Genomic DNA, 26,605 nt, shown 5'->3' with positions numbered 1-26,605 from the left:
GATTTTCTTCTATCTTTCCTAAGCTACTATATAGCACAGAGAGATACAGTTTCATCTCCTCCTCACTACTGGAGTTCTCCAGAGTTCAGCTTGTTGTTTTCATTTCATACACAATGTCTGATCAGATCTTGTAAATTCTCCTGTGCCTCAATTTCTCTATGCCACTTTTTTGTTTTTGTTTTTCCTTAATATGTTTTATCTCCTCTTCACGTTTCACATTATTTACATTACCTGATCAACATTATTAATGACAGTAGGTACAAAGTGAATGCACTCAATCGATTGGTAACTGAGTATATTTAATAGGTAGCACATAGATATGAAGAAGCCAGATAAATAAAATGTGATAGCATTATTCATACAACAAAACTAAATCTGATCCTGGTCAGAATGGTGTTGAATTGCAGGTGTAAATTTAAATTAATGCTCTTGCTTTGATTTATTATTATTTTTAAAGGAACTAACACACAGATGCTTCACACAAACGGTTTCTAAAATGTATGTACTTGCTGATATGGTTAGCCTTTCTGCTGGGAGACATTTACTTAGCATCAAGTATCAGTCCTAGTAACAGTCAGAGGCAAGGCTGTAAGAGACACCTAAGAGAGTCTTAAGGCCAGTTTCTCAGTAACATGACAAGCTGCATTCTCTGCCTTATTTCAGGACGAGAGAAAAAAAAGAGAGGGGTTATAGCTGAGCTGTTATAATGTAAATGATAACAGAAACTAACTTGGGTCCTTGAATGTTCCACATCATCTATAATAATAATAATAATAATAATAATAATAATAATAATAATAATAATAATAATAATAATAATAGGATATCCCAGATGAAGACAGAGCAAAAAGTCACAACATGAAAAACAACATAAGGCTATAAACCAGTCAGATTTTTTAAAACTAATAATAATAATAATAATAATAATAATAATAATAATAATAATAATAATAATAATAACAACAACAACAACAACAACAACAACAACAATAATAATAATAATAATAATAATAATAATAATAATAATAATAATAATAATAATGCTGTGTTTTAATGTGCTTTAAGGGAGCATTAAAATATTTCAATTTCTAGAAAGCACATTACAGATAATCAAGATCAAATATCTGTAAAATATTCAAATGAAGGTGAGTTGATTTTAGGGGCTATATGTATTTGAGCTAACTACATTACTGACATTAATGTCCTGAAGAGTCTCCTGTGGAAGAAACCTTGACACTGAAGACTGCTTCTTTTAGAGAAAGCTTCACCATATCAACACTGATTGTAGATTTTTCTTTTTCAATTAACTACAAAATGTGTATTATTATTATTATTATTATTATTATTATTTGTGGATCATCTATAGAACACACAACAAATTTAAAAGATTTAGACATGCAGTTTATTTACATTCAGTTTTGGGAGGAAGATTTTAATAGACTTGAATTGACATTTATTCCATCAGTGTGTACATTTCCATTTTTTTTCCTTCGGATGAGATTAAGCAATATCTTGGAGATTTCAGGAAGCCTTAATGAGTTGTTCTAAAATATTAACATGACAGTTGTTCATCTGACAGTGACTGCTGCTTCTGTAGATAATGCCTTATAAATACATTAATTTCCATATACAACATTGCAGTTTCACAAGTTCCATTCCAACTAATCAAGTAAAGCAAATCAGAAGAGACTCTTGGGTACAAACATTTTCATAGATCCCTTGTTCTTTGTAGACTCATTTGAAAAGAGTTGCAGTAACCTCAAGAGTTTACTTCTGGAGACTTTTTTAACGGTTCACAAAACAGCTATATGTTTTCCCTGCTTGTATTCAGAGTTAGTTGCTTTTTTACCCACATGATGCTACTTGATGTAGATTTCACCCACTATCTCATAATCAGAATCAGAAACACTGTATTGCCTGCGAGTTGTGCTCACAAGAATTGGTTTTAATGGATATTGATCTGTAATATAATATGTCGCTGTAGAGAAAATCTTGAGCCATTTAGAATTGTTGCAAAAACATGGTTGTAATTGATAACAAAACTTATTTCTATTAGAAAACTCATGCCAGTGATATATTTGAAATAATTTAATTCAAGTAAATTCTCACAGCATAAGTTCTCTAAGGATTCCCCCTAGTGGCTGTCCTTCACCATAGCCACTATTACATGAACCCCTAGGTTCAGCAGTGCAAGTAAAATAACTGCTAAAAAACATTGCATTGAATTTGCTTTGCATTGACACAGCACAGAAAGGCAGTGGTTATTTTCCCCAGAGTCTTATTTAGGTTTTGGAGTGACAACTGCCATTCAAGTTTGATATAAAATACGGGTTGTACAAGCTGAGAATTTCAGCATGTTGAGTAGAGGGGGAAAAAAAGATAGATGCAACAATCCATTTTAGATAAAGGCCCAATTGAAATGTACATACTTAAAACCTGAAAACTACATGAATAAAATTTCCTCTGTCATGCATTATTTATGATATTTAACATTCTCATTTTTGGTTTATCAATCATAAATTACAAATCGACAGTACAATTACAATCTTCTAACAAACAGAGCATTTCACTGAAATGAAGCCCCTTTAATGTACGAAGACAGAAGTACAGTTCATTTGATAGCCTTCTTGTCCAACTCGAAGAGAGCAAGGATGTCGAGCATGGCCTGCTTTATGTGGCTGCCGAAGCGGTGAGAGTCCTATAAAGACAGACAGTCAGTAATCGCTGCAAATTCAACATGCACTCAGCACATAAAAAAGTGTGATACTCACAGTCTCTGGACTGGAATGCTTGCTGGATATGTGGAAGTTGATGAGGTCTTCTCCAAGAATGATATATGACACACCATAACCATCATCTGCAACCTATTATGAGAAAACAGTCCATGTGGTCAAAAGATTTCCCACAGAAGCTGTCTAATGGGATGCTTTTACTCTGAACACTTTGTGCTGACCAAGCTATGAATATTAACCATCTATTCTCATCCATTAATTGCTTAGAATTACACAATGAACCTGGAGGAAAAGATGTCATGAGACTTACCGGTCCAAAGCCACCTCCACTGGTGACATACTCTGGGTGTTTCTTCAAATCAAAGAGATCTATCTGCTGTAGAGGAGTCTGACTGGTGGACAGTCTCCAGGGTTCAGACAGCACCTACACACATACAAAGGACAAGAATGATGTGCTATGTTGCATTTCTATCATTTTGTCTTGTAAACTATCAAACATCAGCAGTCTTATTATATATGTCATTGCCTGTTTATAGAAGGTTCATAACCATGGGATCTCACCTCTTTGAGGAAGGCTGAGTCATCTCCCAGGTACTTGGACACCACATAGAGGCAGAAAAGATGACGATCGATGCCTTTGCCAGTCATGGCCATTCTATAGAGGTCCTGGTGCTTTTCTGCTGCCATCTTCAGAAGTCTCAGCTTCTCTTCTCTCTGAATGAAGAGAATGAGATTTTATGCAGGCAGAATATCAACCACTGACTACAGTGTAATAACAAATAGCTAAGATAAAAGGACTCTCTCGCACACTCTCTCTCTCCCTCTCTCACTCTCTCTCTTTTATGCAGTGGACTACCACATGATTGAAGTGGCTGGTGAGGTGTTATTTTTTGTTAATTTTTCATACCATATAATAAAAAAAAAAATGAATAAAAATGTATATAACAGTGAAAAGATGAGTAGTCTTACTGTCTGTTTTTCATCCATCATGGCACGAACAAAATCACAAGTCTGCATGGTGCAGGAGCGAACGGTTTCGGTGCGGCCTTCACGGAACAGCCGCGTCATGGAGGCTTCGTACGTCAAGCAGAACTTTTTCTTATCCTAAGATAAGGACGTGATCATGTCACATAAAGTAGCTGAGGCATAGAATCCCAACTGAGAGCACTCTAAATAGAGGTTAGTGTTGTTACCCGGAAGTGAGCGAGCTGGAGTGCGATCTGAATAAAGGCGTCTGGGCTGGTCTTGCACTTCTTGATTAAACCTTTGCCAAAGTTGTTGAAGGGGAAGATGTGCATGTCTACATCATCGGCTAAGGCATTAGCCACTTTCAGAGAGCTGCTGATCACAGACTGACACTGGAGAGAAGAGAACAGGATCATAAAAAATATCTGTCTGTCTAATAATTAGCCAGAACAAGCAGTTAATGAAAGAATGCAAATAAGCACATTAATGGTGTCTGAATGTCAGAAGAAAATGAACTTAATCATGAGAATGCTTAGCACATAAAATAACCATGGTTAGAGTTGAAATGAAAACATATACAGGTGCTGAGAAGTTAGTAGCTGTATACCTCTTCTGAAATATCCCACTGGAGGCGCTGGGGTCCAGGCAGATTTGGATGTGGTTTGCCGCGGCAGTGGCCTTCTTCAGTGTAGCCCAGCTTTACAGGATCCATAGACAACACTTGCTGCATGCATACACACACACACACACTTTAATCCACATGATTATTCATTAATCCTTTTCATTTGTTAACATGTTGATGAACATGGGCGGACCAATCACTGTTTTGTTTTGTTTTTTTGCAGTTGAGTGGTTGACAAGTAGATTCAGCAAACATATAAAGAACAAAAAACTCCTTATTTACTTTTTTAAAACATTTTACAATGACGTGATACACCTCAGTGTTGTAACTATGCTCCCCAATCCTACACACATTCACTGAGGTGATGGTAGAATGATTTTTACTAGGCTAATTAATCAGAAATAGGATCACGCAGGGATGTGGAAATGCTGATGAAAATACATCTCTGTATGCATGACTGTAATGCTCATGCTACCAGCACAATATACCCTTAAAATATTAAATAAAAAAAAATAAAGACAAGACAAATCTTTCATGTGCAGTGGATGGACAGAACATCATACATCATGGCCAAAACTTTGGCCAACAACCTGCTGAACTTTTGTCAAAGGCTCAAACATGATGTGCTACTTGACTATATACCATTCATTCTGTTTTTATTGGTGCTTTTAACTAGCTAACTATATATTAATACATTAGATTAAATAAACATTAGATTTTATTTTAGTCAATTTCTAGGCAATGAAAATGTGGGTCTGTGCAACACACTGGAGCTACAAGTTGCTCAGCAGCTTATTTGTCTGGAATAATACATAAGATCCATGTATGTGTGTTTATGAGAATCACCTCCCACAGGTGGCCCACAATGGGGGCATCAGCCCAGGTATGCTCAGCATTCAGACCCATTGTGCCATTCTTAAATACGATCAGGTTAAAGGACTTGTCAAACCATCTGGAGGGAAAAGAAATTACATTTAGCATTTCATCTTCATAAGCAACATACTGTAGTCTTCAGACTTGAGTCTATGTACCAACATTAGGGCAAATTACATCATTTCAACTTCTGGATGGGAATTTAGTAATATCCTGACCTGTCGTGGCATTTTCCATGAAGCAGAGATTTAGCATAGCTGTCGAGGGACTGCACAGGGTTATCAGGCTCATAACGCTGCTCTGTGTCGTCCAGCGTGACAAAGAAAGCAGCCTTCTCCACTGCGTCCAGAGACTGCTTGTTCTTCCCCCTGCTGAAAAACTCAGTACGGGCCTTCGCCCAAGGGACTCTGCAAGAGAAAGAAGAAGCAAGTTGGTTATATTATGTAATAAAAATGCATATACGACAACCCTATAAAATCTTTTTTAAACTCTTATTAGTATGTTTAGCCTTCCTATTAGTATGTTTAGCCTTCCACTAGGCAGTGATCAAATAACATTGTCCTTAACCATTACATGATAACAAGCATATTGAATATTCTCTCTCTCTCTCTCTCTCTCTCTCTCTCTCTCTCTCCTCAGCTCCCAGTGATCCTGACCTCATCTTTTCCCCGGACCTGCCTGATCCATCCTGCTACCCTAATTCTGGTTAGAACCTCATCACAGGGAGATGAGATTTTTGCAGCTCTGGAACTGCAGTGTCTGGTATAGATGTCATGCAGAGAGAGGAGCGCACACCCAGAGGTATGCTCAGTTGGGCATCTTAATTAATTCATCATTATTCATTTCCAGCAAATGCTTTATTCCTGTCAGGGACACAGTGGATCTGGAGCCCATTTTTGGAATACACTTTAAATAGCTCAGGTCGCATTTATTTCAGCTAATTCACATATAAGCATATTTTAGGGGACATGGGAAGAAAACACAACCCAGAGGAAACCCACGTAGACATGGGACAATCGTGTCAAACTTCACACTGACAGTAATCTGAGCTCATCGAATCGGGGGGACTTCATTTTCTCTGTTGCTCCCTCTTCACATGTTACTGTTCATTTGGTTACATATGGTGCTGGCTTATTTATTTGGATTTTTATTTAAAGTCTAAGAAGATTTGGCATGTCTAATATCTATTTAGCTAAGGAACATTCTGATTGAAAGAGCTGAACATCTAGGCTTGTAATGTAAAAGAAAGGCCTCTTTGCTGTTAACATAAACTGATAATATGCAATTAAACAATTATGTCACCAAACTGGCTGAATAATTACATAAAATAACTCCCATACTGAGCAAAACAACACTGAGAACCAGTTTAGCCATCATCATGCAGGCCTGCCTCACCTGTCTCCTGCGGTAAGTGCAGCCAGTGTCTCCTCTCCAGACTGGGGTTTGGATGTATCTGCCAGAATCCTCTCCATCTGTTGCTCAATCTCCCTGGGCAACAGCAAGCGGCCGTCGTAAAACATCCACACCTTGTAAAAGCGGCCCTTGTGATAAACCACAATGTGCTTGCTCTCGTTCACGTGCTGGATGGTATCTACATGTGCAGATATATGGAGAAGTGTGGAGTTCTTACAGTAATGTGAATTGAATTACACTTATTAACTACCAGAGGAAAGGATTGACCACTGTGATTTAATATGACTAGAAAACTTCTCTACATTATTGGAACGTGACCATTGTTTAAGTAAGTATAAAACTTCCTCACATGGATGAGATGTACAATTATAAAAACTGCTATTTTAGATTAATCCATAGAGTCAGATATTTTCTATTATGTTTTCTATTATCTAAGAAACATAGGATATATTCTGAATTGATTAGGTCTATTTCACTGTGGCTATCCAACAACTTGATCAATGCCTGACATTCACAGTGTAAGGAAATCCCTCATAACTAACAAGGATTTAATTGACTGTTTTTACTTCTGTCATTTACAAACTTGCTCCTTAGCTAACATGACCTTTGTCAAGGTCAAGCTTAAGGTTTTGTCTCTTTTAGTTGCTTGCCAGAATTCAGCTACAACATTGTTTTTTTCCCCCCCAGACTGCCACACACAGTATAAAATCATACAATGATCTGGTTAGTGAAAATTTAAGACTGCATTTAATAATTAGCTTATTATTAAACGTTAACACCTAGTTTATAGCAATTGTATCATAATTGTACAGCAGCAAGTGTGTTAATGTATTTCAAGCAAGTATTAGTTTAAGCCAGTTCATCAAGTTTAATGGCTGTTAAGTGATGTCCATTCAATGTGAAAAAACCATACAGGCTTTCATAAAGCTACCAGGTAAACACCCTCAGGGTGGGATAATTGGTGGTTGTAAAAACAATAAAAGAATCATCATGCCTGCATCCTGCTTTTGTAAAATTCAGAGTAAACTCTTCTCTTCTTCTCTTTCCCTTTCCCACTTACAATTAAACACTAAATGTATTTTCATTGACACAGGTACTACACTGCAGCATATTACATGAACCTTGCTACCAATTCAGGCTTCATTTGTATCAAATCCTACACTCCCTAAACTCATGATAAAAATTTTACTGGAAGAAAATCACCCACGGATTAAACACACACACACACACATGCACATGGCTCACAAGATCAGACCCACGCAGGTACATGCATTATAATCCAGACCCACATGCACTGTTTGACGAAACGGCAGATTAATTCAGATTGGAAGTTGAGATGCACAAGCAAAGGACAGAGGACAGCTCTACCTTCTTCTACACCTGGGACTCGAGTAGTGTTGAACATACGCTCATACTGGGATGAGCACATGGGAATAGTGTTTTGAACCATGAGCTGTAAAGCAAAGGGAGAGTCAGACACTCACAAAGGCACAGGGGAAAACCCAAAGTCCAACTCAACCGCAGAGCCACTTGGAGAGAATGAAAAAGATGAGTGATATAGAATAAGAAGAAAAAATGATGGTGGAAAATGAATGGAGGGGTGAGGTTCACATGGAAGGAAATGAGAAGCGCATTCGGGATTATGGACACGTAGCCTCATGTCACCAGCATGACACTTTGTCACTTTATCACAAATTTGTTAGAATTTGAATCAGACTATGAATCAGAATACACCTTTTATTTTAATTGGATGTTGTTATTCTACTATGGAGCCAAATAAAATAATGCATATATTTCAGAAATACTAAAACAATTGCCAAATGCTAAAATGTGCTGACTGCTAATGATGAGAGGCGGCATGTTATTGGTCAGCCGGTAGCAGGGGATTTTAAGCACTGGTGGTAGATGGCCCTGTCTACCACTGGTGGCATCTCTTACCTGTCTCCAGGCTTGGGATGCGAGACGTGTTAAACATCCGCTCCCACTGTGCCGAACACAACGGCACTCTGTTCTCCAGCAAGTAAACCTGCGCATGTTTAACACAGCCGCATCCAATAGCAAGGAACAAAACAGAGCAGTGTTTAGGGGAGGGCTTTTTAATAATCACGCACATTTAAGGATAGTGAAGAAAAACTGAGGGATGGATAGAAGAACGAGAGGGTGACAGAATGAGAGAATGTTAGTGAGTAAGAAAAAGAGTTTAAAAAGGGTAAAATAGATAAAGGACAGGGGTGACTAGATGTGAATAAGATATAGAGAGTGAAAGAACACAGAATCAGATAGAGATAAATAGAGTGAAAGAATAGAGACTGTGATAAGGAGACAGGGAGAGTGAAAGAGAGAAAGAATGAGGAAGGCAGAGAGGGAAGTTTTGTAGAGCTTGAATGACAGATCAATGCACATCTGGTACTTGCAATCATTAAATTCTCGGATATACACTATATTGCCAAAAGTATTCGCTCACCTGCCTTGACTCGTATATGAAATTAAGTGACATCCCATTCCTAATCCATAGGGTTCAATATGACGTCGGTCCACCCTTTGCAGCTATAACAGCTTCAACTCTTCTGGGAAGGCTGTCCACAAGGTTTAGGAGTGTGTTTATGGGAATTTTTGACCATTCTTCCAGAAGCGCATTTGTGAGGTCACACACTGATGTTGGACGAGAAGGCCTGGCTCTCAGTCTCCGCTCTAATTCATCCCAAAGGTGTTCTATCGGGTTGAGGTCAGGACTCTGTGCAGGCCAGTCAAGTTCATCCACACCAGACTCTGTCATCCATGTCTTTATGGACCTTGCTTTGTGCACTGGTGCACAGTCATGTTGGAAGAGGAAGGGGCCAGCTCCAAACTGTTCCCACAAAGTTGGGAGCATGGAATTGTCCAAAATGTCTTGGTATGCTGAAGCATTCAGAGTTCCTTTCATTGGAACTAAGGGGCCAAGCCCAGCTCCTGAAAAACAACCCCACACCATAATCCCCCCTCCACCAAACTTTACACTTGGCACAATGCAGTCAGACAAGTACCGTTCTCCTGGCAACCGCCAAACCCAGACTCGTCCATCAGATTGACAGATGGAGAAGCATGATTCGTCACTCCAGAGAACGCGTCTCCACTGCTCTAGAGTCCAGTGGCGGCGTGCTTTACACCACTGCATCCGATGCTTTGCATTGCACTTGGTGATGTATGGCTTGGATGCAGCTGCTCGGCCATGGAAACCCATTCCATGAAGCTCTCTGCGCACTGTTCTTGAGCTAATCTGAAGGCCACATGAAGTTTGGAGGTCTGTAGCGATTGACTCTGCAGAAAGTTGGTGACCTCTTCGCACTATGCACCTCAGCATCCGCTGACATCTCTGTGTCAGTTTACGTGGCCTACCACTTCGTGGCTGAGTTGCTGTCGTTCCCAAACACTTCCACGTTCTTATAATACAGCTGACAGTTGACTGTGGAATATTTAGGAGCGAGGAAATTTCACGACTGGATTTGTTGCACAGGTGGCATCCTATCACAGTTTCACGCTGGAATTCACTGAGCTCCTGAGAGCGACCCATTCTTTCACAAATGTTTGTAAAAACAGTCTGCATGCCTAGGTGCTTGATTTTATACAACGGTGGCCATGGAAGTGATTGGAACACCTGATTCTGATTATTTGGATGGGTGAGCGAATACTTTTGGCAATATAGTGTATTTGACCTCATGTTATATATGAAAAGAAAGAGTATTTGTCTAAAGTCAGTAGCCTAATATTAGCTTCATGCTTGTGCCACACCTACATTCCTCACTGTATAACTAAATACATTTAGTGTTTGCTCACTGTAGATACTGACTGCTCCATAGTACTTACTCAATAACATGCTTTACGTGAATAAAATGATAGGAACTTTGGAGGTTAAGGGATTAAGTTTCTGATATCTAAACAAACCAGTTCCTGAGTATTCTCTGTGTGTGAACTTCCACCAATGCCCAGAGTCTGTGCATTTTGTTAACAAGAAGGGTGTTTAGTTCTGCAAGACAGATAACTGTACAAATGTGAAAATATCCAGTTCTCTATTCAGTACTTAGCATGTAGTATGTGTGTAAAGAACTGTAGAGGAGTTCTTTAAGTTCTAACTAAGTACTGCTTAAAAAGACAATGTGACATTGGAGTACAAGGAAATGAGTTTAATAAAACACTCACAGGTTTGATCTGAGCTCGGTCCAATTTCCTCCTGTAAAGCATGATGGAGTGGATGGCATTCCCCGCCCGGGCAGCTTGCAAATGAGTAGGGAAGACGTACAGAAAGTCCTGCAAGTGTAAATTAAGAAAATCCATTTGTGAATAATCATTCAGAAAATTTATTTTTAAAGGGATGACATGCCACATATAAAAATGTTTCAAAATAACTCAAAGTTGTCTATTTATGTTCGTAATAGCCTTACTAGGAGACTCACGGACAGTTTAACGCACACTCGACTCGGGCAAGCGACTTCCTGTACGTTATAGAATGCAAAATGTTTAATTTTTTCTTAATATAAAACACCAACAAATAAGTCCACACTAGTAAGCACCATATCACTGATGTTTAATATTTGCCTTTTATGGCCTCACTCCTATTATTCTCACTTTCTCACATTCATTACTCACATTTCTCTCATAATGAATGAGAGAAATGTGAGTAATGAATGTGAGAAAGTGTTCTCACATTCATTACTCAAATTTTTCTCATTCATTATTGTCAGCTAGCCCAAAAATCCCACTAGAAAAAAGAAATAGCTACTTGTGGCTTTGTTGCCCGCCAATGTTAAAAGAGAATAACTAGCTAATGTGAATTAAAGACAATTTACATATTAGACCTTATATTCATTAAATATATTTTTATTTGATTTAAGACACTGTAAAGACCTTTGTAAAGACATTCTGATTAAACGTGCAAGGTGAAGGTTAGTTGATCATCCACTTGGTGTACAGCCAGTAGTAGGTTATTGTTCTGCTTTGACACACACTGTACCAACATTTCTGAGATCCAGTGTCTCAAATATGAATGGCATTTTCTTGAGTTTATACACAAAACAAATGTACTTGAAGTCTTATTCTGCTTAAAGCTTTTATATTATCTAGGCAAATTATTCACTGTATTATAAAAAATATACAGTTGGATTATCTAAATTATCCATAAACATATACATCGGGGTCCAAAGGTTTGAGACCATACTGAAAATCCTGTATGTAAATCTTTTTGGAAATAAAACAGCTTTAGAATGTTGAAAAATGAAAACAAATTGAAAATAAACGTTAGGTATTTATGACTCGGCGCTACTTCAAGGTCGAGTATTAATATTTAAGAAAACACCTTGAAACTTCCCTTCTATTAAAGCATGTGTTCTAACAACACTCCGATGGATTTGATATAACTTGAATTATCAGGTTTTACACATACTCGTGTAGTCTATGCCAGCTGACATATACACTGTCATTAGAAAAAAAGGGGCATACCAAATACTAAGAAATTCTGAAATTCATTTAAATATATCTCTATGATCCCTGCCTTTTGCCCTAGTATCCTGGGATAGGCTCCAGATTGCCCATGACCCTTTGTAGGAGAAGCGCTACAGATGACAGATGGATGGACGGATGGACAAAAGGATATCTCTAAGATTTTACTTTTCACTCATTATTGCTAAAAATTTCAGGAGAAATTTTGTATTATATTAGAAACGGATGTCTAATGCAAGCATTTCCACTGGTTGTTTCAGAATTTTGGATCTCACTGTACATTTTCATACTCCATATTTAATATAAGATACACAATTAAACAGACCTTCTTTTCTGATATACCACTAAGGAGAGAAAAATTATCTAACTAACCATGCTGAAAACAGCCCTACTGAAATCAACTGTAAACAAGAGTGTCATGGATATAGTAATGAGGCCCTAAGGATCAATGATGTAACCTTTCTCTCTCTCTCTCTCTCTCTCATATGCTGCCTAAGACTGTAAAACTGTTATACAAAATCGGTTATCATAAAGCAAATGTGTTCCTGGGAAAAACTACAATCTTTACCATTGCATAGTAGTTGCTGTTGACCATGATCGGTCCACGTCCCCGCAGGTAAACATACTCCTCCCACCAGTCACTGACCTGCCATAACACAGTAATAACAGGATTTAAACATGAATTCAGTGTCATCACACTACCCTCAAAGAGTTGCAGAAGTGCAAGTTAGTGACAACTTACATAATTTGAGGCCCAAAATGCCTTGAGCTTCAGGTACCACTGGAGTTTGGGGCCCAAGTTGTTTTCGAAGTCCTTCGCTAGTGCTTCCATACGTTTATACTGTTCATCATCCATTAGAGGACGCACTGATTCAAGGTACTACACAAATGAGAGTCATGTTTGAAGATCTTTTTTTTTTAAATACAAAATTATTTAACTATAGTAACACTGCTAGTGGAAAAATGCTAGAAGCGTGCTGAATGTGCTGAAGCTTTAGTGTGTTTTGGACCACATCATCTAGGGAAGCATAAATCTTACATTACTTTAAAGAGACTAATGTCTTCCCTAGCATTCTAATTACTCTTACAATTATATTAGAACATAAAAAGTACACTATAATGAAACTGACTTGAATGTTTCACTTACTGATACTCAAACTGTTTAACTGTTCATTAAAAAACAAAGAAATAAAAGGTTGCAACATCAAAATCCCAGTTTAGAACTGTTTCATACAAAAATAACTATTTTATGATAAGAAGACGTTAGAAAATTCATATTTCGTTTTTGTAAAGGCTACATTCTTCTCTTCTACAATAATTCAAGACTCACTCTTTTCACAGTGTGCTTCACAGGAGGCACGGGTAGGCGTGGCAACGAACTCTGGAAACTATACAGCATTGGCTTAGGTCCAGAGAACAACTTCACCAGTACCTGCAGTGATAACAGGCATCAAACAATTGGAATGAAAACACAACATGCCATAAAACAAGCTCTGAAGGACAAATACAGTACATGGCCTTTCCAGATACACACTACATGCAACAGTGTTGGAACAACAAGGTCATAGTACTGGACAAACATGTCCAGTGGACAAAAAAAGGTTTTATAAAAGCTCTTAGTAAGGCAATATAAACTCACAAGCCAAATTTTGGTTCTTATGGACAGGGACCCATGGCGACTGTACATCCAGCCATGCCAGGACAGCAGAGATTTCAGAACGTTCCTCATGACAAAGATGATGGTGATCCAAACCCCTGTCCCAATCAGCATTCCACCAATGATTTGCTGGGTGTCATCTGTTATGTATTTACTGCAGAGAAACAGAACTGCTTACATAAGGGGCCTCCCCACAGTTTCAGACCTGCAGGTGGTGATCGACCTTTTCAGACTGCTTCCAGTGAGAAAGCTTTGATTCTTTTTAACTTCACATAATAGCACAATTCACCCGAAGATTTCTATCTTCTGTCTTCTATCTAATGTTCTGGGTAGCTTTTAACCATCCCATCTGTGTTTTATATTAAACCATATGTATTCAGTGCTAACAGAATCCAAAGTGAACAATAACACATGCAGCAGTAATAATATCAAATAAATAACCATTGAAATAGGCTAGAATAAAGGAAAGTTTCATTTTTGCCTTGTGTCAGCTCCTCCAAGGTCTAAATGCACCCATAGGATTTACACCTCTTCATAAGCAGCCAGACTGCTAAACCAACTGGTCACACACTTAATTGGTACTTAAAGCAAGCATCCATTTTGAAACAGGTGTTATGTGAAATTCTTCACCATATTTATATTAACCAACCAAGCTACATAGCTAGTTTATCATAAAGGAGCATCTGTTCTGTCATATTCTGTATGATTTTTAGCAGATGGGTGCTTTTAGAGAATTTAAACAATCATCTCCAAACATCTGGATGTTGCCCAATCAACTGGATGTGTTTTTCAAAAGAGTATAAGAAGTCTTTACATGCATTTCCTACATATTCAGCAGTATGCTGTCCTTACTAATCTGATTATATTTTACTTAGTAATGCAGGCTGCTGAGCAACTGTTAGTAAATGGAAAGCTAAGATGGACTTATTTACAACTTTACATGCAATAGATTATATTATAGGTTACATATAGTATGTGAAATGAGTATATTTCAGTTACTCACCTGATTGGCAAATGAGTTGTCAGTTTATTGAAGAGTCCTAAAGTTGGGTCCAGATTAGCATACTTTGTGTAAGTCATATAACCCCCAACCACAACTAAGAGCCCAGAAGGACTTCCAGGATAAACTCCGGTCATAACACCATTCTGTGGAAAGACATGACCATGTACAGTGCTTACAGCAATTATAGTGTCACAATTTCCACATAACACAACAGACATTTATAAATAAATAAATAAATAAATAAATAAACACACAACAATTGAAAAAAATCAAACATAACAACAAAATACATTGATTTTAATGTAAATGTTCATTTATCGCCATGATATTAAATGACTATAAGATTGTGGCCATTCCTAATAGGCCATATAAAACAATAAACATTGTAATCCAACAATTCCCTTTCCCAATTCCCTTTTATTGCAAGAGGATTCTTTGAAAATACCTTGAACCTAATGAACCTCTTTTTCCAGGAGTGTAAGGCGGAAAGATAGATCTGCCGTAAGGCTTCATGACACAGGTGCAGGTCAATGCCATCTGGAGTAACAGTAAACTGAAAGGCCACTGCCTGGTGAGCTTCTGCCATGCTGCTGCTGAACACTCACTGTCTGAGAAAAAGAAAGCATCTGTAATTCACTTACTCATATTGATCAGGACTTTTGCTTACTCATTCTGTGATCTGCGAATCATGCTCTGTAAAATGAAACAATTAGCATCAACATCAATACATGGCTTTTAGTGAAAGTTACAGTTGAAATGCCACGTTCAATCTATAGGTTACATATTCAGCTACATGTTTAAATATTCAGTAGAACATCCCGTAACCAATAAAAAATGTTGAAATGCATCAAATATAGAGAAGCCACCAAACAGCTACTTTAAATAGACAGAACTTTGAAAGTGTCACAAAATGAAACAAAGACATACTGAAGGAGTGATTCATTCATTTCATCAAAAACACAAATATACTTCCTCCAAAAAATAAAAAACAGCCTAACTATCCCACCTAAATACATTCTCCTCTTATAGTGTCACAGCAAACAAAATGATTATACTTTGCGTATGCATACTTTAATGCATCCTATCTTGCTGTCATGTTGTTAGCCAGTTGTTCAGATAAGTGCTATTATTTACTAGTTTTCCATCAAAGTGCAGAAGAAATAAACACCTTACCAGTTCAGCAAAAAAGCCTAAATACATTATTTCTCTGTTATTTTCTAACCTCAGCCTCTTTCACCCTCTCTACACATTCACATGCTCTTACTCTGTCCCTTCTGAGTGGCTGTAGCTCCTGCCAGCCAGACTTCTACTGGGATGGGATTACATTTGATGTATTTTAGCTGCAGTATGACGTATGCACACAAATTTCTTGCCAATTCCCACTCAAGAACCCTGACACTACATGGACGGAATTCCAATTACAGCTTTGTAAGGACGAACCACAGCAGCTCGGGAACATCACAGCCCAGGAAAGATCACAACACATCTTTGGCTCCATATTCGTTATCATAATCATCAATAAACCAAAGTGGATACATCACACAATATGAATATGAACATGCAATATGAATTTGTTGGCAAATTATGGCCAATATAGCTTAGCAAGTGTTTACTTAGCTGTTATCTGCTTTGCAGCCAGCTAATATAGAATTAAACATGAGGTAGAGAAAAAGACAAAGGCATGGTCTTTGTTACAGGGAAATAATCCCTGAAGGGCTGGTAGGATGTGGTTTGATGCAAAGCAGAGTTGCTTTTAACACTAAAGTAGTTTCCATAAATAACACATCCCAAAGTGTTTTACAGTGTTTTAGTGGTGTACCCACACATACGTATGTTTTAGCAGTTTTATCATATGTTTAATGATGTGGAATATCCGCAAGATAGATTAGTTCCATTTATGACTTTATGACACCTATAAACAGTCATTTGCTCAACAGCCTCTCCTTTTTCCCCCTCTTCCTTGGAACAAACAAGGCAAAAAATTACTGTTTGTCATGTTACAGAGAAACTAGAGCTTGCTACATTCCCTGTCTTGAAGATTCTTTGATTAGAGTAAACTGCTACAAAGCAGTGATACAAAAGACTCCATTCATTTTCAGTGTTAAATAAATCTCTTCAACGACTACATTTTACAAATAATATCTGAAATTCTGCTTAAACTTAGGCATAGCTGATATCGAGTGTGCAACATACATTTACATTTATGGCATTTGGCAGGTGCCCTTATCTAGATTGACATACAAAAGTGCTTTGAAGTCACTATCAATAAATACGTCAATACTGGTTCACAGGCAAACACACATTTTTAAATAATAAAACTGTTTTTAGTTGAAACATTTCATGAAGAGGCAGGTCTTCACCCATCGTCAAGTGACTCGGCTGTTTTGACATCTAGGGGAAGTTCATTCCACCGTCGAGGTGCCAGAACTGAGTCTATAGCTTATTATAGATATAGATAGGTAGAATCCTACAGATAAGATAATGTATTAAAGCGAGCATATTATTATTAATATGACATACAGTATATGATTATATATGATTCACACTGCAGAACTTGAGCAATGCTGTGTCATTTGAGAAAGTTAATCAGTGTAGATTTGAGAATTCAGCACTGTGGTATAAATAACACTAAAGTTATTAGTGCCAGCTGACTGGCCAAACAAACCTACTGAGACTTGACAAACTAATTTGGAATTTTAAGAAACTGCAGCAACAGTGAAAGTGTGAAAAGGTAAAAAAAGGACAGTAATAACTTCATAACTATACAGCGTTGTGAAGAGTGAACCGAACAATTACTTCTGTAATCATACTGATTGTTTACACTAAGTTACTTTCAGTGAAAATATCACATGGTTGATAACACAATTTTATATGCCATAATTTCTCGACCTGTATATATATAAAATTTATTTAGGAGAGCCAAAGGGCAGTCGGGTGAGAAGGGCTGAGCTCAAAATGTTGTACATGGATATAAAAAATAATTTGTTAGTAAATAGCTCTGATGTATGTTCGTGATTTAAGAAGAAAGCAAATGGGAGATGTGTAAACACTGGGTTAAAATTAATATTCCATTTAATTACATTTAATTTTTTTAATTTTTAATTTAATTGCCAAGAAAGGCATAAACTAAATGTTTTATGACCAACAGCTCATCTGAGCTCTTGCAGGGGATGCAAGAAACCAAGTGGACTTTGGTTTCTTGCCTATTTGTGGATGTTTTTGTTCCCATAATATAGCCCTCATTTCTCAGAATAAATAATAAATGACAAAAGTTAATATTTCTGCTGTCAAATATCACAATGACCTTGAAATTCTGCCACATATGTTAATAAATATTTAAGCACAACTACAGAACAAAATGACACGTTATCATTGCAGAGATTGTACCTATTTATAGTCTGTTTAGTAAGTAACATATTAAGAACCTGCAACTTAACTAAGAAAGACGAGATTGCATTGCTCAACACCTTCTTGATACGTGCTTGCTGTACGTGCCATGATTTTTTACATACTATTAAGAAACAGAGCTACTGTGTGACGACTGGTCCAAATAGCCAGATGTTTTTCACTGAATTATGCCTATTGCTAACATAAAATATCAAGATGAACAGACCCCCACACACCCCACACTCCAACTAAATGCTTACACTCTCATATCCATAAATCTGGAATGATTAAAAGACTATTTCATTGGCTTAAAGAACTTTTGTGTCACTCCTCCTGAAAAGTTCAGCTTCAGCAACCAGCTGCCTAAACACACGCCATGCTGGCAAGTGTTTTTCCAACTTCCTTATTACTTGTCTAAGCTTGTTTACTTGTTTGAGATTCTTTAATTTCCTTTCTGTTGTTTCATGTTCTTAAAAACAATTTGCCTGCTATGATGCATTAATAGCAGTATTTCAGAAATTGTTTCCTTCTACCAGTTTCCCCAGCTGTGTCTGTGTTTTGCCAGCTGTTCAGGGTCAGTGATTTTTCAGCAGGGAGTTTTCATATTTTGCATCACAGCAACAATGAAAATACCAGGTACAAAATTAAGCAGTCTAATATTTTAGTAATATAGAGAGATTTCTAAAGCTAAATGGGGTATTAAACAATAGTACTAGTGTAATATATCATAGTACTTTTAAACAGGCTGATGTTTAAGCACCTTGTTAAACCTGGCAAAGTGTCATGTGATAACTCCAATGTGACCATGGAAACAGGTAGCTCTCTGTCACGTGCAAAAGCACAAGCTGCCTGTGCACAGGGTAAACACGGGGCGAGTCTGAATTTGTAAACATTATTTAAAACTAGGGAAATATAATGCTTTGGAAATATGTTGTGTACACTGTACCCCTTTTTTCTGCTTTTTGGATGCACTTTGTAATGATATTCAGCCACCTAGCATATGTAGAATGCTGTTGTTTACTTTCAAGGTTATATCATTGGCATGAGACTCAAAGGCATCTGAAGTCGTATGAAGGACACAGGAAGACGTCGGTTCTAATGAAGGCACATGTCCGTCCGTCCCCCAAACCCCTACCCCCTTCTTCTCCTCCTCCTCCCTCCCTGAGTGTGTGTGTGTGTGTGTGTGTGTGTGTGTGTGTGTGTGTGTGTTTCTGGGTCACGTGACATGCCAGTGCTATTGGAAACTAGGTGAAAGTTCGCCGCGTTGCAAGCATGAGGAAAACCACGCCAGCTCTGTGCAGTGCGATCATGTGGGTTTTGTCTAAAATAGAAAGTGCTGCATAAATACGTGGCGTTCAGTATAAAGCTTTATAACGTTTATATCCATCTTAAACATTTACTATTATAAGCGTTGCCTTATAAATTTTATAGAGGGAGGAATTAAAAACCTCGATGTTCAGTAACTTGTTACAAACCGGTCCATATGCTGGCTACACACGTGTGTGTGTGTGTGTGTGTGGGTGTGTGTGTGTGTGTGTGTTTTAATCACTGTAAATAAAGTGCACAAGGAGGCTACTGGAGTTTAAATGCAAAACTATTAAAACTGCGATGTTAATAAGGAGTCGATTTTTTTTCTCCGAATACCGGAATGAACTTGAATGAAGTATATTATACATCTATGCCGTAATTTACAAATGACCTCTGTCTGGAATCGAGCCGGACACCTACTGACCCTGTTGTGCAACATAACGCCGGTGTGCTTGTAGCCTTGTTGACAAAACAATGACAATGTCACCGCCTGCAGGAACCGTGATCTGTAATCCCACAACAAATTGATGGAAATGCATTTACATAATAATCAAAAAAGTGACATAACTGGAGCTACCGACATCCACCAGTGCCATTTCCTTGACTGCACAGTTAACTGTTATTACTATCGCCGTTGTTGTTATTATAATTATTATTATTAGCATTATGTCTTGCTGTCGTAGTTAAACTTCCTGATCTACTCAAATCTACTGTAACGGCTTGTAGGACAGGATATTTGATTGCTCGGAGTCGTGCACTTTAACCTACTTTCCGTACCGGTACTTGAACCTCACTTCAGCCTTAGTCTACGCTTCATAGACTACACCAGCAGTTTAACTCGGTGTCCTTGTTTTATTAGAAATTCATGGGTAATCTCACCTTGCCCGTGTTCTGCTGGAGTGTCTGTCTCAGGAGAAGGACTCGGCGCACTTACGCACTTTACTCCAACACACTGATGAATGAAAGTGAAGTACAACAGGAGACACCGCCCACTCTCTTACGTCACATACTTTCCCTGTAATACAGTCAATATATATATATATATATATATATATATATATATATATATATATATATATATATATATATATATATATATATATATATATATATATATATATATATATATATATATATGTATATATATACACTGATCAAGCATAACATTATGACCACCTACTTAATATTGTGCTGGTCCCCCATTTGCTACCTAAACAGCCCAGATCCATCACGAACTGTGTTCAGCTTTCTATCAGAACCAGCATTAACTACTTCAGCAACAGTAGCTCGTCTGTTTGATTGGACCACACAGACCAGCCTTCTCTCCCCACAGGCATCTACGAGCTTTGGCCGCCCATGACCACTGTTCCTGCCTCCTTCCTTGGACCACTTTTGATAGATACTGACCACGGCTGACCGGGAACACCCCACAAGAGCTGCAGTTTTGGAGGTTCTCTGATCCAGTTATCTAGCCATCACAATTTGGCCCTTGTTACAAACTCGCACAAATCCATACGCTTGCCCATTTTTTCTGCTTCTAACACATTAATGTTGAGGACAAAATATTCACTTGCTGCGTAATATATCCCACCCACTAACAGGTGCCATGATGAGGAGATAATCAGTGTTACTCACTTCACCTGTCACTGCTCATAATGTTTTGTATCCTGGTATCCTGATTGGTATCTCTCTCTCTCTCTCTCTCTCTCTCTCTCGCTCTCTCTCTCTAAACACACACACACACACACACACACACATATATACATATATACATATATATACATATATACATATACATATATATATATATATATATATATATATATACACTACTCACAAAAAGTTAAGGATATTTGGCTTTTGGGTGAAATTTATGGAAAATGTAAAAAGTTCACACTACAGTGATATTATATCATGAAAGTGGGGCATTTAAGTAGAAGCATGCAATGGTGATTTCCTCATCTCAGACAATTTATTGAAACAAAAGACAACAGTGGTGGGTATACCACAACAAAAAATGTCAATGTCTCAATAATTTGTCATGTGCTCTTGCCCATCAATTACAGCTTGACAACGACGTTGCATGCTGTTCACGAGTCGACTTACTGTCTGCTGAGGCATGGCATTCCACTCTTCTTGAAGGGCGGCCCTCAGATCATTGAGGTTCTGGGGTGCAGGGTTACGAGCCTCTACATGGCGACTCAGCTGATCCCATAGGTCTTCTATGGGATTCAGGTCTGGAGAAAGTGCAGGCCACTCCATTTGAGGTTCCCCAGCCTCCAGCAGCCATTCCCTAATGATGCGACCTCGATGAGCTGGAGCATTGTTGTCCATGAAGATGAAATTAGGCCTGTGTTGTTCATGCAGGGGCACAATGACTGGATTAATGATGTTATTCAGGTAGTATTGGCTTGTCAAGATGTAGGGCAGTTCTGTATCGAGTAGACACACACCTGCCCAGACTGTAACACCACCTCCACCTAAGGCTCGTCTGGTGACAATAGTGGCTGATGCATAGCGCTCTCCTTGACGTCTCCAATATCGTTGGCGGCCATCATTTCTGCTCAACGTGAATCGACTTTCATCAGAGAACAGCACTGAGGCCCACTGGTACCTCGTCCAGCATAAATGCTCCCTGGCCCATGCAGGTCATCTAGCACGCAGACCACGCTGATGTAAACGGTTTCGAATGGGTGCCTCTCACCTCCCTTAAATGTGCCTGGAGTTGAGTGGCATTCATCATCCGGTTCCGCAGGTCACTGTTCACAATGAAGCGGTCATCAACATGGGATGTGGCCAAAGGACGTCCACTTCTATGCCTTTCCGTGACTCTTCCAGTCTTTCTGTATCTCTGTTGCAACCTGCTGATGACACTCTGTGACACTCTAAGCTCAGTGGCCACTTCCCTCTGAGAACATCCTGGTTGAAGCCTCACGATGGTGAGGTACTGTTGATCAATGGTTAGGTGTCGTCTTGGTCTCATGATGTCAAAATGTGAACAGCATGATGAAGAGGACTGTTTAAATACCAATTCTAATTGAACCAGAAAATGTATTGGTCGATTCATGGATCAAACACCAGTTGTGAATTTTGCCGTTAAGCACCTTGTTAGAGAACAGCAAGTTATGCAAAAAGTACTGAAACACTGAACAGTTGGACATGTGCATTCAAAAGTGTAGAGAAGGTCAAATTAAGTTCACCTGTAAAGGTTATAGTGCATTTTAGGTGCATACTGAAATTTCACCAGAAAGCCGAATATCCTTAACTTTTTGTGAGTGGTGTATATATACGCATTGGTCATTCTGTACACAGGGACATTGTCAAGTTGGAACATGTTTGGGCCTCTTAGTTCCAGTGAAGGGAAATTGCAATGCTAAAACATACAAATACAGTATATTTCTTTGCAGTTGTGTGGTTGCAACCTTGTTTGGGGAAAAAGCACATATCTGTGAGCTCATCAAGTGTCCTCATAGTTCTAGTCATTTAAATAAATACATTTATGGTATCTGGGAGACGCCATATTCCAGAGCATCTTACAGAAGTGCTTTTGAAGTCTCTATAAATGAATACATCAATACTGGTTCACTAGGTCACAGACTAAGAATACCATCAGTCTAAAACTAGATATGGTATAGATAGATAGATAGATAGATAGATAGATAGATAGATAGATAGATAGATAGATAGATAGATAGATAGATAGATAGATAGATAGATAGATAGATAGATAGACCATACTGAAATATCCAATTTGGTCTGATTAGCCAGCAATATACAGCCTCAACTGTTCAATCTCTTTGCTACTATTTGGTATTTTCCTTCTTACCTGAATAAATTGTTGTATAAATATTTTAGATTTTCTTATTGCCTTATTTTCTTAAAGATAACTTGTCTATAATGTGCATTATTTGTGGCTATTCAGAAAATCTTTCTTTCTTACCAGCTGCCAGAGATGGTATACTAATTTGACCCCTTCAGTCTGTGTTTTGGAAGTTGGCAGACTAGTCCAAGGTTCACTTCCACACTGCACAGTATTTACCTTTCTTTTAAATTGCCCAATGTGCTTCATGATTCATAACACTGTAATGAAAAGTGAATAATCACAGTGAAAGGAGGCAGCACTTAATTTGGTGTGAGTTTGGTTTTTGTGTTATGTTAAGGCTATGTAGTATTAACTCATTATGGCTGTTATTTTTTTCATTGCGTGATTATAGATGTTTTTCTTCAAAAACAAGTGAAGCAAAAAAAAGTCCTGCCTTCTGCTCTCTGAAACATTAACTGAGGATTAATCATCCATTTATTAATGTCACATAGGTTATTTATACATTCTAAATAGATCTGTAGTTCAAAATTTGGAAAAGACACTTATTATGAGGGAATATTTGGCCTGGGTCAAAATCGACCTGGACCTTACTGTGAAGGCATAAAAAATATGAAAAGGTTAATGTTGTTGGATTTTGTTTTATGTTATAATATTTTGTTTAGTGTTTTAGTGTTTTATACACTATATTGCCAAAAGTTTTAGCACACACCCCCAAATCATTGAATTCAGGTGTTCCAGTCACTTCCATGGCCAGATGTGTATAAAATCAAGCCTTTAGGCATGGAGACTGCTTCTACAAACATTTGTGAAAGAATGGGTTGCTCGCAGGAGCTCAGTGAATTCAAGTGTGATAGGTTTCAACCTGTGCAATAACTACTAAATATTCCATGGTCAACTGTTAGTGGAAGCAATTAGGAACAACAGCATCTCAGCCACAAAGTGGTAGGCCATGTAAAATCGCAGAGCTGGGTCAGCGCATACTGAGGCACACAGTGCGCAGAAGTTGCCAGTGGTGTAAAGCATGCCGCCACCGGACTCTAGAGCAGTGGAGACATGTTCTCTGGAGTGAGGAATCACGCTTCTCTGTCTGGCAATCCAATGGTCGAGTCTGGGTTTGGTGGTTGCCCGGAGAACAGGCCTTGTCTGACTGCATTGTGCCAAGTATAAAGTTTGGTGGAGGAGGGAGTATGGTAAGGTGTTGTTTTTCAGGGGTTGGGCTTGGCCCCATAGTTCCAGTCAAAGGAACTCTTAATGCTTCAGCATACCAAGACATTTTGCACTTTTTCATGCTCGCAACTTTGGGGGATGACCCCTTCCTGTTCCAACATGACTGCGCAACAGTGCAAAAAGCAAGGTCCAGTAAGACAGGGATGAGCGAGTTTGGTGTGGAGGAACTTCACAGAGTCTTGACCTCAACCCGATAAAAACACCTTTGGGATGAATTAGTGCGGAGAGGGTTGGGCTCAGCCCCTTAGTTCCAGTAAAAGGAACTCTTAATGCTCCAGCTTCATACCAAGACATTTTGGACAATTTCATGTTCCCAATAGAACACCTTTGGCATGAATTAGAGCGGAGACTGCGAGCCAGGCCTTCTCATCCAACATCAGTGCCTGACCTCACGAATGCATTTCTAGAGGAATGGTCAAGAGTTTCCATAAACACACTCCTAAACCTTGTGGAAAGCCTTCCCAGAAGAGTTGAAGCTGTTAAAGCTGCCAACTCCATATTAAACCCTACGTATTAAGAATGGGATGTCATTAAAGTTCATGTGCATGTAAAGGCAGACGTCCCAAACTTTTTTTTCTTGGCCACCAATCAGGCTTTTGATTAGATACACTCTCGGAAAATGGTGCAAAATTGTAATTATACTGAACCTTTAAAACAATTTAACATATTAAAAAAAATCTAATTAACATAAATGTACCGTATTTACCTTCTAGAGCAAATATTTAAAGGTCAACTTTCTAGGTTAAAAACAAACACTTTTTGTACTACAGGCACAAATGTTGTACACATAACTACCACCCCAGATTAAGTGTTTTACCACAAACCTTGTAAACAAAGTTAAATGCCCTAAATGTTCCTCATACCCTGGACCATGATCTAATTGAGTAGGCACATAAATAACCAAAGTTATTTTACATGCACATGTAACAAACAGGCATTATACCTGTTGACCATATGAACGATAAATATAAGCAGCATACTTTAACAAGAGGAAAAAACAATATATTTAAAAGGTTATTTAAAAATGAAACTGTAATAAAATTAATTGAGCTTATATATATATATATATATATATATATATATATATATATATATATATATATATATATATATATATATATATATACACACACTATATTGCCAAAAGTATTCGCTCACCCATCCAAATAATCAGAATCAGGTGTTCCAATCACTTCCATGGCCACAGGTGTATAAAATCAAGCACCTAGGCATGCAGACTGTTTTTACAAACATTTGTGAAAGAATGGGTCGCTCTCAGGAGCTCAGTGAATTCCAGCGTGGAACTGTGATAGGATGCCACCTGTGCAACAAATCCAGTCGTGAAATTTCCTCGCTCCTAAATATTCCACAGTCAACTGTCAGCTGTATTATAAGAACGTGGAAGTGTTTGGGAACGACAGCAACTCAGCCACGAAGTGGTAGGCCACGTAAACTGACGGAGCGGGGTCAGCGGATGCTGAGGCGCATAGTGCGAAGAGGTCGCCAACTTTCTGCAGAGTCAATCGCTACAGACCTCCAAACTTCATGTGGCCTTCAGATTAGCTCAAGAACAGTGCGCAGAGAGCTTCATGGAATGGGTTTCCATGGCCGAGCAGCTGCATCCAAGCCATACATCACCAAGTGCAATGCAAAGCGTCGGATGCAGTGGTGTAAAGCCTGCTGCCACTGGACTCTAGAGCAGTGGAGACGCGTTCTCTGGAGTGACGAATTGCACTTCTCCATCTGGCAATCTGATGGACGAGTCTGGGTTTGGCGGTTGCCAGGAGAACGGTACTTGTCTGACTGCATTGTGCCAAGTGTAAAGTTTGGTGGAGGGGGGATTATGGTGTGGGGTTGTTTTTCAGGAGCTGGGCTTGGCCCCTTAGTTCCAGTGAAAGGAACTCTGAATGCTTCAGCATACCAAGACATTTTGGACAATTCCATGCTCCCAACTTTGTGGGAACAGTTTGGAGCTGGCCCCTTCCTCTTCCAACATGACTGTGCACCAGTGCACAAAGCAAGGTCCATAAAGACATGGATGACAGAGTCTGGTGTGGATGAACTTGACTGGCCTGCACAGAGTCCTGACCTCAACCCGATAGAACACCTTTGGGATGAATTA

General features: G+C 38.5%; 1 protein-coding gene across 4 annotated transcripts; it reads right to left on the bottom strand.

Moving 5' to 3' along the window:
• Positions 1-936: 936 nt before the first annotated feature.
• On the bottom strand, positions 937-23,394 carry cpt1ab (carnitine palmitoyltransferase 1Ab (liver)). 4 transcript variants are annotated; one of them, XM_058408316.1, is made up of 19 exons: positions 23,374-23,394; positions 15,184-15,346; positions 14,739-14,881; positions 13,718-13,889; positions 13,409-13,510; positions 12,821-12,958; positions 12,647-12,724; positions 10,783-10,890; positions 8,545-8,632; positions 6,589-6,784; positions 5,412-5,600; positions 5,167-5,272; positions 4,306-4,422; positions 3,926-4,090; positions 3,702-3,836; positions 3,294-3,446; positions 3,043-3,156; positions 2,772-2,864; positions 937-2,698 (listed from the first exon to the last, which is right to left on the bottom strand). In XM_058408316.1, exons 2-19 carry the CDS (start codon positions 15,322-15,324, stop codon positions 2,612-2,614), a joined length of 2,325 nt encoding a protein of 774 aa, XP_058264299.1. In that variant the 5' UTR covers positions 15,325-15,346; positions 23,374-23,394; the 3' UTR covers positions 937-2,611. The 4 variants fall into 4 exon arrangements, with proteins under 4 accessions (XP_058264299.1, XP_058264297.1, XP_058264301.1 ...); XM_058408314.1 differs by lacking the exon at positions 23,374-23,394 and adding an exon at positions 20,313-20,448; XM_058408318.1 differs by lacking the exons at positions 8,545-8,632; positions 23,374-23,394 and adding exons at positions 7,975-8,059; positions 20,313-20,448.
• Positions 23,395-26,605: the final 3,211 nt, after the last annotated feature.

The sequence above is a fragment of the Hemibagrus wyckioides genome, linkage group LG14, assembly GCF_019097595.1.
Source record: "Hemibagrus wyckioides isolate EC202008001 linkage group LG14, SWU_Hwy_1.0, whole genome shotgun sequence".
NCBI classification, from domain to species: domain Eukaryota; kingdom Metazoa; phylum Chordata; class Actinopteri; order Siluriformes; family Bagridae; genus Hemibagrus; species Hemibagrus wyckioides.
Note: the sequence above shows the minus strand (reverse complement) of the source record. Positions and strands in the feature narration are given on the sequence as shown.